Here is a 16,184-nt window from a genome sequence, read left to right as displayed (position 1 = left end):
TAAATTTTTGCCAAATCCTTTTTTAAAAGATCTTTTTTTTCTTAAAAAAGATATTTTTCACATAATAAATAAATAAAAAAATACTTTTATCTTATTTTATTCAAACATAATTGATAGATAAAAATATTTTTTTATATGAAATATTGTAAAAGATCTTTTAAAAAAATATCATTTAAAAAAAATCTTTTTTGAAAATGACACCCAAACAAACCCTTTTAAAATTTTTATTTTTATTTTCATTTATAAACAAAAGAAAACTCTAATCTAACATATATAAACTTGAATTATATCATTTGATTATAGTTCAAATTTAATTGGAAATTTAGTTGCTCATATATTTATATTATTTCCATAAACAGGTTAATAAAATAATCCTAAACAGCTTAACTATGTTACTTAAATTTTTCTCCTCAAAAAACAAGATCTACCGTGGAACCATCTGAGTGATTGTGAGTCCATTAATTGATGAAGTGGTGCTGCCACCAACCAAATCTCTCTCAGTAAAGAAGCCAGGCATTTTTGGTTGAGGCAATATCCATTCACTACTCAGCATCATAAGCACATACGACATGCTCGGCCTGTCTTCTGGACTTTGTTGCACACATAAGAGGCCCACATGAATTGCTCTCATGACTTCCGATAAATTGGCTGCATTTCTAATGGATGTGTCAACTATTTCTATGCAGTTACCTTCCATGAAAAATGTCCACACCTGAATAGATTCAATCAATTAAATGATAAATATATTAAAGTTAAACTCTAATAATAATAGGATTAATAAATATCATAAATTTTAATTTTGATCTATACAAACATTTTTTTTATCAAAGTATTTTGCAAAAGTCCCTATCAATTCCTGCAAAATTATGGATGATAATTCGGTTTAAGTCTTCCAAAATATATTATTTTCAGAATAACAAAACCAAATTATTATAATTTTTCAAGAATTAATAAGACTAAAAGTTTTTGAAAATTTATGAACATATATCAAAATTGAATTGTTGTAAGGATAAAAAGTAAATGCTGGAAATGGTTGAACTATATTTACCTGAAAAAGATGTTTGAACTGAAATTTTATAGGCTAAAACCAAATAATAAGTTAAGCATTCATACTTCACAGTCGATAAATAACAAGAAAAAATAAAAGTAAAGCTTACATGCCCTAAAAGATTAAAGCGATGATTTTTATTGCTGAATCCTCTATTTCTCTTTCCACTAACAATCTCTAATAGTAGCACACCAAAACTGTAGACATCAGATTTTGTTGAGAATATTCCATCAATAAGATACTCTGGTGATAGATATCCACTGCACAAAACCATAAAACAAGGTAAACTATTGGTTGTGTTGGTTTCTATTTTTTTAAAAAAAATTACAATTTGATTTTGTATATAGTTGAAAAGAAGTCAAAAACTAATCTTAATCGGTAGCTAATTTGTTTAGCTTTTTCAAAAAAGTTTGTGAACCAATATTTTTGAAATTTTGGCTATTTTTTAAAATTTATACAAATATATGAAAAATATATTTTTTTTTGGTTAGAAAGCTGATTTTTAACTACTTACAAAGTAATCAACTACTTACTAAGTTCCAACAATAGTTACTGTACTTGCTTCATTTTCATTTCCTGCAAAGCTTCGGGCTAATCCAAAGTCAGAAATCTTAGCATTCATTTCATTATCTAACAAAATATTTCCAGCTTTAAGATCTCTATGAATTATTCTATGCCTTGAATCTTGATGGAGATAAAGAAGACCTCGTGCAATGCCAATAATGATAAGAAAGCGTTGAGGCCAATCTAATAATATGCTCCTTTCATTATCTGGGAAAAAAAAAAGAATAGAGCACATGTCACTTAATCTATGTGAGAAGGGGATATGATACTGATGTTATAGACTGATTATTTTGGGAGATTTCAAACCACATAAAAATGATAAAAGTTGATAATTGATTAGCCAAATTTTGATATTGAAGTAGTTTTTGTAGCTCATATTTTAGACAGTTCATTTTAGGGAAAACAACTTAACCAACATTAGGGAAATTAGTTTTGAAGATACTTTATTTCCCTTCATTTTATGATTGCTAAACATTAAACTAGTTACTCTAACTACATCTGGTAGAAATCTATAAGCTCTATTACCCAAACTTTAGAAAATATTCAACAGTAAATGAAACCAAAACTAAGTATCAAGTGGAAACAAACCAAATATGAAGTAGTCCAAGCTTTTATTTGGCATAAACTCATACACCAACATCCTTTCATCTGCTTCAATGCAACATCCTAGAAGCTTCACCAAATTCCTATGCTGAAGTTTGACTACATGCATTACTTCACTTTTGAACTCTTGAAGACCTTGTCTAGTATTTTCTGAGAGTCTCTTAACAGCTATTTCTCTTCCATCTTCCAGCATACCCTGAATATTGCAATAATATATATTTGATGGGAACATCAATCTTTGGAAGAAACATACTTGAGTTAAATATTTGTTAACATAATGGTGAATTGGATCCTAGATTCAGTTGGGCTTCTTAAGTTAAATACTGTTAACATAATGGCAACCTATATATGTTGATCTTAATTCAATATCAAATGCAAAATTTTCTAGTTTGAAATTTTTTGTTTTACAAAAATTATTTACTACAGAAACAAAAAAGTGTTTCTTTTCAAATGATGGACTTGTTGGTCATCTCAATAAATTAAATTTCCTAGCCTTTCATTAATACTCAGACTAAATTACTTGACCATCATAGTATTAACCAATAGCCAGTTATTTCAAGCATGAGTAGCACAACATAGGAAAAATATTACAAAGATTTGACATTCCGGGTTCATGTATTCATAAATCATGTACTGAAGCTGAAAACTTGGCTGATATACAATATTACCTGATAAACAGTTCCAAAACCACCTTTTCCCAAGATGTTATTGATAGAGAAGTTATTGGTTGCAGAAATAAGTGTAGCTAAATCAAACAAGGGTAGATCTAGTTCTTCCTCCTTTTGATGCTCTTGTATTGCATGTGCATCTGTTTCTGGTTTGCCTCTCATGCTTCCTGAATTCAGTAAGCAAAAGCAACATGTAAAGATCAAATAGCAAAGCATAACAAAAAGAAAAGAAATCTGCTAATTAAATTTTCTCATGCATATTAAAGTGACTTACTATAGTTTATTTTGTACTTCTTGCATCTATACAGGGTGAAGGATAGGCAGAGGATCAAAATCCCTACAGATATGACTGAGCTAGAAACAATAATCTGCAGCTTTCGGATGTCAGATTTGTGTTTCAAATTTTCATCTTCATCTAGAAAACCACAAACAAACAGAAGATATGATATCCTGAAAACAATAACAAATGAGAAACAAAAAGAAGGTACTTCCAAAATTGGGAGATAAAGATGAAATGATGAACTTCAAAACCTACCTAGATCTTTCTTTGACATTCTGACATAAATATCTTGTTGTGGATCATTCAGTACTCTAATATCTATTAAGTCACCATACCACAGTAAACATCCACTTGCCTCTTTCCTGATATCTAATGCAGCATAAGCAGTGCAAGAGCAGTTTCTGATGCAGATTTCAGCACATTCCTCAAGGCTCAGAGTTTTGTTTAACCATGATGTCCTCTCTGTGTCCGGTAACTTGAGACTAGAAAATTTTGCAAATCCATCTCCGCGACAGCTTAACGAATTATTTCTGTTGCAGCCACTAGACCAATCAGCTTGATTCCATTCTTCTGGGACCTTAGGTTCAAATCCTTTCAAACATCCACATGCTGGAGAGCTGTCTATGTTACAACTACCATACACGCCGCATTTGCCATAATAATCACACAAGTCCTTTGGTACTGCTAGATAGATGCTCCAGCTTTGATTCTTAGCATTCCAGACATAACGCGTCATGATTCCATCCACGGTTAGCGAAAACCTTGAATAGACTGAGCTATTAACAAGCTCAAATGTATAATATATCTCTTCTTGGTTAGAGACAAAGTAATAGTTGAATATGGAATTCTGTTTTAGCAGAGGAACTCCACTAAACCGAACACCATTCCAAGATCCACTACAATGCTCCTTGGATTCGCCATTTCTTATACATAATCGCGGATAACCAGTGATATCAAGCTGAAATGTGTAGTTGCCTGAAGATGGATCATCGTGGCTTGTCCACGAAGTTAGGTACCTATTCATGCCGGTTGTTAAATCGATTCCAAGCTTCATCCCTGGTAGCAAAGTGTCACCAGGGTAATCAAAACTCTGCCAAAGAAAACTTGTTGAATCGTCGTTGTTTCTGACTGCTTCCTTCACAATGAAGTTACCAGAATCCAAAAGAACCGCAATAACGGGTTTCTGTGAAAATCTTGATGAGCTGGAAGACCAAACAATGGTGCTACTGTTGTAAAGCTCTAGAATCCCGTCTTGGGCGATCTTCAACTCTCCGGATGAGTGGTAGAGTGGTTTGTTTCTATTGGCGACCCATACAACGGTGGTTGTTGATACTCTATTGTACCATATTCCAAGGTAACGATTTTTAGAATTTTCTGGACTACTGAAGAATCCCAATGCAAAGGTTCCGCTAGGTGAAAGCATGATGTCAGCATCAGTGAGGGATTGTGAAGTGCTAATGGTTTCTATGGTAATGGAGATGGCAGTATCGTGCAACAATGAAAAGCACAACAGAAGCCAGGTGATGAACCCTTCCATAGTAATAGTTTATGAGGGACAAATACATAAACAACTAGAATACTAGAAGCTAAGATACATGGAAGATTTTGAGTATTAAAAATGTTATATCCGCCCAAAAAATTAGTTATTAAATCAATCACAATATATTTGTGTATAAATATTAAATATATATTATTTAACTTATCTTTAATATTTATTTTATATTAATTTATATTTTAATATTAAAATATTATTTATATATTAAAATTATGTATTTATATATAAATATATGTATTATTTAATTTATTTTTAATATGTATTTTATTTTAATGATTAATTTTAGTAGTTAATTTAGTATATCTGTAATATAATTGTTTCAATATATATACTATAAGAGTAATTGATATAATGGTCAATATGATTATTTTAGTTAGGCTGCGATGAAAAGATGCACCTAGGTATAAAGAATAAAATTGAGTAATGTTATCCTAAAGAAGCATAAATAATAGAATTAATAACATAAAATAGGGTAAATTATTATTTTAGTTTTTAATATTTATGTTAAATTTTAATTTAGTCTATAATATTTTAAATATTTTATTTTTATTTTAAAAATTTTAAATAAATTTAATATTATCTTACTATTAAATTTGATATAAATAGTTAATGCAATGAATGATGTGTATATTAAGTCATTAACAAGTTGCTGGTAACTCATATTTTTTTTTGTGTTAAAAAAATAAATTAAAATTTTTTTAAATATTTTTTCTTTTCAATTTTCTTGTAAATAAATTTCAAATGCTATCTCTGAATCATCAATCCTTTAGAATTAAATGAAAAACTTTTACATTAATTATTATTGATGAATTAATTTTACTTATATATTAAAATTAAATCTTATTGATTTTTTATTATACTAATTATTCATATCAAAAACAACACTAAATTCGTTTAAAATTTTGTATGATTAAAATATAATATTTAAAATTTTTTTAGACTAAAATACGATAATTAAAATATTAAAAATTAAATTAAAATTCAATTAAAATATTAGACATCAAAATAATATTTTACCGTATAAAATATCTATTTTGTGATGATAAATTAGTGTAAACTACTAGTTGTGGACTTGTGATTATTTGTTGATGAGTTGACTGACTTCGTCTCTAGTATTGACTTCCAAGACGTATTTCTTAAGTTTGAAAACAAATTACGTGTGACGTTGTATTGTTTAGGTATCGGTGTGATGGAATTTGTCTTGAGATGGATAACATGAAGAAAGAAAAAGTGAAAATTTAATTACTCTTCAAGACAATAAAGTCAATATGTAATAAAATTACGAATTTAACAATAATCTTTTTTTAATATCTAATACCATCTTTTATCAATTCAATAGTTAACATTTACTTCATCCCTTTGATAATAATAATCGTTCTATTTTTAATTTTTTAAGGCTTTAAAAATATTTACTATATTTATACTATTTAGATCGTATTAATTTTCTTTTCATTTATACACTCAATAATGATATGATTTTAAGAACTAGAATAAATATAACACTAATTGAAATAATTAAATTTTTTACGAATGTAATTTTTCTTTGTCACAATTTTTAATATTTTCAATATTTTTCTTTTTTTTTTTCCCTTAGTTAGTCTGTATCTTTTAGGTTCAAGACAATAATAATCGTTATGAAATTTTTATGTTAACAAATTTTCTTGTTCAGACACGGGGTCTTAATTAACTGCTTTCCAAATAGTAAAAAATCCCGGCAGCCTTAGTCTTACTTCGCATAATAATCACCTAATTGTAGTAAAAATAAACAAATAAATAAAAGTCGATTAATAATAATGTTAGATTTTCTGTTGCAAACCCCGGAGCACGGTACCATCTTTTCCTATATTTCATCATCTTCTTGTCTTTTTTACTTTTGGCTTATTAAGCCATTGCCTCATAAGTCATGATTGTTTTTTGAATTTCTGGAGCATTATCTCACAAAATGCCCCCTATTTTACGTTTTATTCTTTCGTTTTCAAATTATTATTATTATTATTATTATTATTATTATTATTATTATTTAGTTGATACCAAAATGTATATTATTCTTTTATTTATTTTGTACAACATCTACAAAGATTGTAGAAGAAGGAAAGCTCTTTACCGTTCTATAGGCTAAGATGCTAAAGAGTTTTAGATTGGACGCTTTATTATGTAATAAACTTTTTTTTTAAGAGGTTCTCAAGAAGATAAATTGATTCTTCTGTCATTTTAAATAGGATTGATTTGTTTTATAATAATATTTTAAAGATTAAATATTTATAATAACATTTATTAAAAATTAAAAGATATTTATAAATTTGATTAGTTAATATTATTAATATTATTGATATTATTATTAATATTATTATTAATATTAATAAACGGTTATTAACTGTTTAGTATTATTTGGCTAAAAAGACACAATTTTTTAAGAATTGTATATGTTTAAAACATTATATTTATTGGGTAAATCGACACAAATCTTTAAGAATTGGTAATAGAAAATACAAAATCATTTGTGTATGTAATAAATTATAATTGTTACATGCAATATGTATAAATAAGTTTTTGTCCACTATTTCAAACACACAAATACTAAGCGTACATTTTACTTAACTATTAAGAGATTTTCTTTATTCAAGAGAGTTGAGAATTTCTTATATTGCTAATTAAAAAATTCTTAGGTTTCATTGTATCCTGAGAGAGTATTATCATCAACCCTATAGCAACTAAGTGTCAAAACAAATATCTCTCTAAAGAAAGCGATCTAATCGTGCCTTGAAACCATCTTCATATACCTAACCATTTTAGAGAGATATTTCTTGAAGATGGCACAAAATCAAAACACCACGTTTAAGGTCATGAATCAAGAGTTTGTCAAGTTGGATCGCTTTCACGGAACAAATTTCAACCGTTGGAAGGACAAGATGACGTTTCTTCTTTCGGTTCTCAATCTTGCATATGTAATTGACCTAAAGACTACACCAATTGTCAATGCCGCTGAAGATTCTACACCAGAAGAGAAAAAAAGATTGTTCAATTAAAGAAGAAACGTGATGAAGATACATTTGCATGTCGAGGTTATATTCTCAATACTTTATCTGACCGAATCTATGATATCTACATGTCAATTCAGTAACCATTTGAGATTTGGAAATCTTTGAAAGAAAAGTACAATACTGAAAGACAAGGAACATATAAGTTTATTATGACGAAATATTTTGAATTTATTATGAATGATACTATACCTGCTATTGATCAAATTCATGAGTTACAAATCCTTGTATATAGATTTCATGATCTACAAGTAGTGATTTCTGAATCATTACAAGTTGGAGTAATTATTTTAAAATTACCTTTATCTTGGAATAATTATAAGAAGAAACTTTTACATTTTGGTGAGGACTTCACAATTGAGAAATTATTAAGGCATATACGTATAGTAGAGGAAGAAACTCGAAAATGTAATGTTGTGTGTCTTTCTCAAAATATTAAAATGAATCATATTGGTGAAGACAACACCAATAACAAGAAAAGAAAGTTCTCAAAAGATTAAAAGCAAGACAAAAAAGACAAAGAGAGTGTTATCATTGTTAGAAAAAAGGACATTACATCAAAGAATGTAGATTTTTGAAAAAGAAAGCACCAAAGACTAACCTAGTGGAAGAGAAGGATCTAATTTCTATGATCACAAAAAAAAGTACAAAATATGCATATTGGAATGGTTACAGAACTCAACATGGCAACACAAGAAAAATCACTTGAGTGGTGGTTAGATTATGGGCTTATTGTTCACGTTTGCAATTATTGTAACCAATTCAAAACATAAGAAGAAGTGAATAATAGAGAAGTCTTGATGGGTAATGACAACTCAACCAAAGTTTGTGGTCAAGGAACTGTGAAATTAAATTTTACAGCTGGTAAGAAATGAAGTTTAATGTATGCAATGCATTGTACCAGACCTGATATAGCATTTGCTGTGTGCGAATTATCACGATTTACAGGAAAACCTAGCAATCAACATTGGAAAGCTATAACAAGAGTTTTTGGTTATCTCAAGAAAATCATAAACTTGAGATTACATTATAGTGATTATCCCGCAGTTTTAGAAGGTTATTTTGACACAAGTTAGATTACAAATCTTAGTAATAACAAATCCACTTCAGGATGGATTTTCACCTTAAGTAGTGGAGCAATAAGTTGGGCCTCAACAAAACAAACATGTATTACTGAAAGTTGTAGAAGGCTTAGAGAAGGGGGGTTGAATCTATAGCCTTCTTTTACTTTAATGAAATAACCCTTTAATTTCAAACTTTACATTTGAATCTATTTGAACTCAACAGTGGAACATTTATGAGACAATTTGGTTTTGTCTCATGAATTTTGGAAAACAGAACAGAGAAGGAAAGAGAGAAACTAACACCATCATGTATCCTGGTTCAAGGCAATGCAACCTACATCTAGTCTCTATCACAACAGTGGTGGAATTTCTACTATAGTTAAAGTATTACATACACCAATTCCAAAGGATTCACACAATCCTTTCCCTCTCAAGTTCTAACCTAACTTGACTTAGTTAAGCTAATACCTAACTCTTCACTCTTAGTGCTAACCCAACTAAGAAAGGGGTGCTTCACAGGTATTGGATACAAGACAATAGAAATAACCTAAAGAAATCTGAAATCACTCTAGGCTTTTCTCTCAAATTTATCACTCAGCCTTTTATCACTCTTTGACTTTTTCTTGATTCCTCTCTTTCAGCATTTTTCCACTCAAGAAATTACAGAAAGATATATATTGAAAATAAAATTACAATATGTAAAATATGAAGGATATTAATGCTTCAACAGCCTCTGTTGTTATAGATTGAACCGGATTCACTTGACTCTGATTTCGTTCCTCATTCTGGAGACATGCTTCTTTTAACTAGAAAGTACTGTCCAAGTTGATGAACTCTACTCAGAAAAAACTTCTCCGAATAAAAACTTCAAACCCTGGTCCTTTCTCCTTGGTCTTTCAAAAATTAGTTTTTTCTTTTTGTACCTCTTCCTAAGTTGCTGTGTTGGATCTTTCCTTAGTCAACTCCTTGAGTTGTGTGCTTCCCAAAGTTGTCATTTTGCTTTCTTCAATTAACCCCCAAAATTAGGGATTTCATTTCTGATTTTCTTACTTGACCGAGGTCAACTGAGCAGCATGGTTTGTTGTTCACTGATAAGCCCTAAATCCATACCATTAGGAATGTGCTTTTGCTCCAAGCAACTTTGTGAACCATTGATTTACAGCAGCATAGATCAGAAATACCTTTTTTCATTTATCCCAAAATGGTGTCGCAGAGAGTTGTAGATGGAGTGAAGAAAATAAATTGCATGCAAATGGAAATGAATCACCTTTATCTTCTGACTTAGCTTAACACGGTTTGATTTTGGCGATTAGACATTTATTTTTTACTTAGCCCTTTCTCTTTCTTTATTCTTTGATGAAATGAGCAAGAAGAAGCTCTCTCTCTCTCTCTCTTTGGTTCTAACCGAAGCAAACTTGTGATGAGCTTTGGAAGGCTTCAGCTTGAAAGAGTCTTCTTGGACTTGGGTTGGAGTTGTTTCATTTAGCTCATCTGAATTCTTTGCTTTATTTTCTTTTGCACTTGGTTGGTTTGAAAGACCCACCAACAATGATTTTGATTTCTTGTATTTGGGCTGCTGTTTCTTTTAATTTTGGCCTGCATCACTTTATCAAACATGATTAAAAACTAATTGGATGATTAACCCAATAAAATAATGTTTGTCATCATCAATTGAAATTAGTTAACTTCTTAACTCAACAATCTCCTCCTTGATGACAAACATAATTATAACATTGATCAAATGGAATTGAATTTGGATAAAGTTAGGAAACTTCCCTTTGAGTGATGTCACTTGCTTTTGTGTTGTTCCCCTTTTCCTTTCAAGAGTTTCCCTTAGATTTGTGCTCTTCTCTTCTTTCCTGTTTGGATATTCTCATAGGAAACACAATAATGGACTATCTATAATATGTTATCCATAGATGAAGCAATCAGCAAGGTTTTTCAAACAGTTTATCATCTTATGAAGCTGAATCAAGGGAGTGTGCAAACACTCAACTGTGCATTCCAAAACTGAACAAACCATATCAGCAATAATAAAGAATATTCAGTTCAAAACCATTCAACCTTAAACAAATAGAGCATCAAGACTAACAAAGGCAAAACATCAATAGATCATGTAAAGCAAATTCAAATTCACATGCCAAAAATCACAGCAGCAACAAAAATTCAAAAATTCAAAATTCAACTCCATATGCTACTACTCCCCTTTTTGTCATCAAGGGTGGAACAAAAATTGAATTAAAACCTGCAACAAAATGTTAGTTCAAAGTCCAAAACAGGGAGTTAACTGAAATTAAGTGCAACAGTTGTTAAAAGTATTACAATCATCCGAAAAAGACATAGAGTAGTTCAAAAGTAAACAACAGTTTTTATGAGACAAAAGTGAACAAAAGGCTCCAACAATATAAGACAATTTCAGACATCTGAACCATCCTCTTCAGAATTAGCATCTTCTTCAGGATCAATGGCAGCATTGTCATCCTCTTGGAGATTGTCAATGAATTTCATGAAAACGGTCACTCTATCTCTTGATATTCTAAGAAAGTTCTCATGTTTCATAATAAGTCTCCTCTTTTCTTTGCTCATTGCAATAAGATGGTTGGATTGAGAAATAAGTTCCTGCACCACATCCTTAACAACTTCATATAGAACAGTTTTGTGTCCAGTGGAGGCCGAAGTTCCCGTGGTGGATGGAGGAGGATATTCCTCAGGAATGAAATCATCATCATCATCATCATAAAGAACCACCCTTTCAGAACGAGTGGGTACCTTTTTTTGCTGTTTCACTAAACCACCTTCTTTTAAGTAAGAGTGTCTATTTTCATATGACTCATTTGACAAGTCAACACCAAAATGTTCAAAAATACAGGTTAAGAACATGCCATAAGGAAGAGCTTTATCCTTCTTCTCACTTTTAACACAATCAAACATATATCTTACCATTAAATATGCAAAAGAGATTTCAGATTTTGTGAGAATAGCATACAAAACTAGAGTATCAGTGTAAGACACCCTTTGATATGAGCCACTCTGAGGAAGGATGATATGGTTCACTATGCGGTGCAACTGAGCACGAGTGTAACCCAGGACTTTGTGAGTTGGAGTGATGTCATCAATCAAAAAAATATGTTCACATACATAGGTCAAAGTATCACTGAAAGAAAGACCTACCCCTTCATCCCACTTACCAGATGTATAGGCACATGCACCAATATTAGTGTATTTTAGAGAATCACTGATGGTCTCATTATTTAGAATTATATCACTGCCTTTTACATAGGAATGGACAGTCCCCTCATAGTAAGTCATGTTTGCATAAAATTTCTTGACTAATATTGGGTAAACAGGTTTTTTATTTTAAAAATGTGGTTCCAATCCAGAAAAATAAGATTATTAACAAACTTAAAATCTTTCTTTTTCAAATTTGGTAAATCAACAAGAAACGTGGGACACAAGGAGCGATGAGTACTAACCTCTTCATAGAAATCATTATTCATGGCAGATCTAAAACGATAAGGGTTGTAGTTTGAATGGGACGTCATGAAGTGTGATTTGTGTGCAAAGGGGTCAATATCAGGTTCCCTAATAGGTTTAAGAGGAATACGAGGTTTACCTCTCTGAGGCTCGTATTAGAAAACCGTAGTTAATGGCGGTTATGACATTAAATTAGATTCATCTAACTCAAACTCCAGCTAGCAGGGGTGTTGTTAGCCTAACATGTAGGCCACACGTTAGATCTGTTATTCTGTTAGGACACACAAGAGGAAAGGGCTACCCATAGAGGTGGAGCCACTCTAGTGTGGATTTTTTTATTAGATTTCTGTATGAGAACTCCCTTGTTGATTCACTTATTATGATTAATCACTATTTTCTAATTAAATATTACTTTAATAATAATATTTATATGGTCTCATGTGGATTATAAATGTATTGTCTAGTCATTGAGTTGCAAAACTCATTCCGTTTTTCTAAAAATATTTTTCAGGAATAAATACTTGAATATGTGAGCTCTTCTATTCAAGAATTATGATCTGTAATGGGTATCTGTTCCTTGTTGAGTTCCTAGACATTGTATGCTCCATATGTCACAGGCAGGATTCAACCATTCTTAATTATTTTAATTTTTGTTAAAGATGTATAAGTATTTATTTTAGAACTTGTAAATTATTCAAAATCTTTGAAACTTTCTTATTTAATTTATATTTGAGTCTGATAGCCTTGCTAGGGAACTGTTTCCCTGAGCGCCGGTCATGGTTCATTTTGGACCATGATACAAGGGCACTTGTAAGGTCATCAGCCTTCTTGTGAGTGCAACTTCTCTTTGTATGCCCTCTCGTACCACAGTAAGTACACGTGAATTTCTTGTATTGCCTCTTCAACTTGGTTGAAGTTTTTGACTTCTTAACACTAAAGGGCTCTTCATCAGCATCCTTCCTTCTTTTTTTTGGTTATTAACCCTAGCTTTCTCTTCATATTGGGTGCATGAGGCCTATTGTGTTGACTTCTCTCCCAAAGATCCTGTCCTAGTATTTGATTGAGAAAGTGCTTGTAGGTATCTCTATAGGTTTGCATGGTGAGCCAATAATGACAAAAATCCTCAAGATTTCGATTTATATTGGAGATGGCTACACATGCATTGACACACGGCATGCCTATAAAGACAAATATTATGAAACATTACTAAAATTTCTATTTAATGAAATGGTATAAATATATAGAGGCCAATATCACTAGTTAAACAAATAACAACACTTAAATATAGATTAAATTACACAGTTGGTCCTTACACTTTCAGTGAAATTACAAATTGGTCTCTACATTTTAAAAGTTTGTAATTAGGTTCCTAAAGAGAATTAAAATTTGTAATTTAGTCCCTGCCATTCAAAAAGTGTTGATTTAACAGAAAATAGAAAATATGCTGAGAATATTCTGTTAAATCAAACACTTTTTGAACGGTGGGACTAAATTACAAATTTTAATTCTCTTTAGGGACCCAATTACAAACTTTTAAAGTGTAGGGAACAATTTGCAATTTCACTAAAAGTGTAGGGACCAACCGTGTAATTTAACCCTTAAATATATAAACCAGTTACTATCTATTCCAAAATCTATTTAATCAAATGGCATAAATAAATAGCGACCAATCACAAGAGACCAATCACTAGTTAAACAATGAACAACACTTAAATTAAATACAAACCAGTCACTATCTATTCTAAAATCTGTTTAATCAAATGATATAAGCAAATAGAAATCAATAGTTAATAATAACTTTATTACCTATTATTTGCCAAAATCTATAAGTACAGATGCTCCTTCGTAAGTCAACAGCCATGTTGGTAGGCTAATCGTGGATCTCAAATCTTTGATACTCTTCATCTCCACTCCAAATCCGTGTCCATTTTTTAGATTCTTTTCGGATTTTTTGCAATCTACTATGTTGTATTGGTGGGAGCTTACCAACATGGTGGGTTAACTTGACCTTGTATTTTGCAATCAACTGCATTGCAAACATCCGAACTTCCTCTAACAGGGTGATTATTGGCTTAGCTCTATATTCCTTGATTCTCGAGTTAAAAATCTCGCAAGCATTGTTACAAATATTGTCAATTTTTCTATCGTGTCGGAAATATTCCCTTGCCCATGCTTCTCTAGGCCACTTATCCAAGTATGCCCAAGCTCCGTCGTTAAGTCTCTTTAACCTATCCATCTTCTGATCAAAACCATGGCGAGTTGTTTTTCTAGCACACTCCCATAATAGTCATCTATACTCCTGCTCTTTCCATTGTTTGTTAAAATTCTTGCATAGATGCCAGATGCAGAATCTATGGTGTACATTGGGTATGAGCTCCTTTACTGCTGCAGCCAAATCCTAAACCAATAACACATGCAAATTCAGTCGTGCCTTAAAGAGACCCCCCAAATATATTAGATGACCTCAATCAGACGCCACAATTAACTTAAATGAACTCAAATCAACCACCGAAATATTTTAACTGTACTACTAATAGTCCTCGCAACAAACATCAATAAAACATATAAATTCATTTATTAATTTACCTTTTGCATGTCTGACATAAAAGTCTATTTGTTAGCCATGTAGTCACCCAAGTCATCAAGCAGCAGGTCCAAAAACCACCTCTAATTCTCTTTATTCTCGAAATCAACAATTGTCCACGCAATTGGATATATATGGTTGTTGGCATCCTGAGCCACTACTGAGAGTATTTGTCCCCCAAATCGAATCTTTAAGAAGGCTCCGTCGAGTCCGATCAGTGGGCGGTAGCCAGCCTTGAAACCCCTCTTACATCCATCCAGGCACACATACATTTTTTCAAAGATAGGATCCTCTTCTTGAAGATATGTACCAATCTTTACTATTGAACCAGGATTACTCTTAAGTAGAGTTTCTGCATACTCTCTAACTAAACCATACTGAGAAGCTGCATTATCATAAACAACATTTCTTATGTCTGTTAAAGCTCTGGTGAGTGATGATTTGTTTAGGTCCAGGTCACAACTTCTCTTGAAATATGCTTTATTCTCACTGTGTTTTAAGCTCGGATACCTCCTCAATTTCTTAACCAACTTGCCAGCAAGTCATCTCCTGTTGGCAGCCCTATTTTTTCTCATCCTTGGACATATGTGTTCATTATTAAAGGTTTTCAATTGCCAGCATGTCTCCTCAGAATCTCTGGATGCATAAGCAACCATGGACATCTAACCATATCCTCATCTTTTTCGGTTATCCGCTTGCATATAACTCTGACTCTGTAGCTCTCATTCCTTCTAAATTTAATCTCTCTATCTTCTGAATGATGAATTCCCATCCATAAATTCATTCTTGTTATTGAACTTCATTCCAACTTGAAGCTTTAGTTGACCAAATCAGCCACCCTCAGAAAAGATTGAAAACACGTCATCAACATCAGCATCATCATCACTCCATTCCTCATTTGAGTTTGGGGGGTTTTCAATTCTTCAAACTTCCAACGGTCATTTTCATCAGAATCATTGTGAATTAGATCATATGCATCATAAGATTCTTAGTTGTTTCCTCTGTTACCCAACACTTGCAGCCAATCTACTTCTTCATCTGAATTCTCCACAACAAGACTGTTATCTTCCTTCATTATTTTCTCATTGCCCTTCTTCTAGGAAGCACCTGGAACATACTTCAACTTAAATTCTCTCAACCTTGCTCCAGATAGGACACCTTCAATATCTGATTCAGTAGAATTGTCTTATAGTCCAAGCTTATATAAGCTATCTTCTATTGATTCGTAGGAGTCATGTATGTCAATGTCACTGCCATAACTGTCATCGAGGCTTATATAGACTATCTTGCTGCCAGTATTCTATGT

General features: G+C 31.6%; 2 protein-coding genes across 2 annotated transcripts; both read right to left on the bottom strand.

The window, feature by feature from the left end:
• Positions 1 to 260: 260 nt before the first annotated feature.
• On the bottom strand, positions 261 to 4,796 carry LOC140174903 (G-type lectin S-receptor-like serine/threonine-protein kinase At4g27290). Its single transcript, XM_072201712.1, has 7 exons — positions 3,419 to 4,796; positions 3,158 to 3,298; positions 2,884 to 3,050; positions 2,201 to 2,411; positions 1,582 to 1,819; positions 1,158 to 1,308; positions 261 to 712 (listed from the first exon to the last, which is right to left on the bottom strand). Exons 1-7 carry the CDS (start codon positions 4,698 to 4,700, stop codon positions 425 to 427), a joined length of 2,478 nt encoding a protein of 825 aa, XP_072057813.1. The 5' UTR covers positions 4,701 to 4,796; the 3' UTR covers positions 261 to 424.
• A 10,165-nt stretch (positions 4,797 to 14,961) lies between these two features.
• Positions 14,962 to 15,953, bottom strand: LOC140174724 (uncharacterized). Its single transcript, XM_072200226.1, has 2 exons — positions 15,887 to 15,953; positions 14,962 to 15,263 (listed from the first exon to the last, which is right to left on the bottom strand). The coding sequence occupies exons 1-2, from the start codon at positions 15,951 to 15,953 to the stop codon at positions 14,962 to 14,964; spliced, it is 369 nt and encodes a 122-aa protein (XP_072056327.1).
• Positions 15,954 to 16,184: the final 231 nt, after the last annotated feature.

This window comes from Arachis hypogaea, chromosome 8 (genome assembly GCF_003086295.3).
Source record: "Arachis hypogaea cultivar Tifrunner chromosome 8, arahy.Tifrunner.gnm2.J5K5, whole genome shotgun sequence".
NCBI lineage: Eukaryota > Viridiplantae > Streptophyta > Magnoliopsida > Fabales > Fabaceae > Arachis > Arachis hypogaea.
The sequence above is the reverse complement of the archived record's forward strand: the minus strand, read 5'-3'. Positions and strand labels throughout refer to the sequence as shown.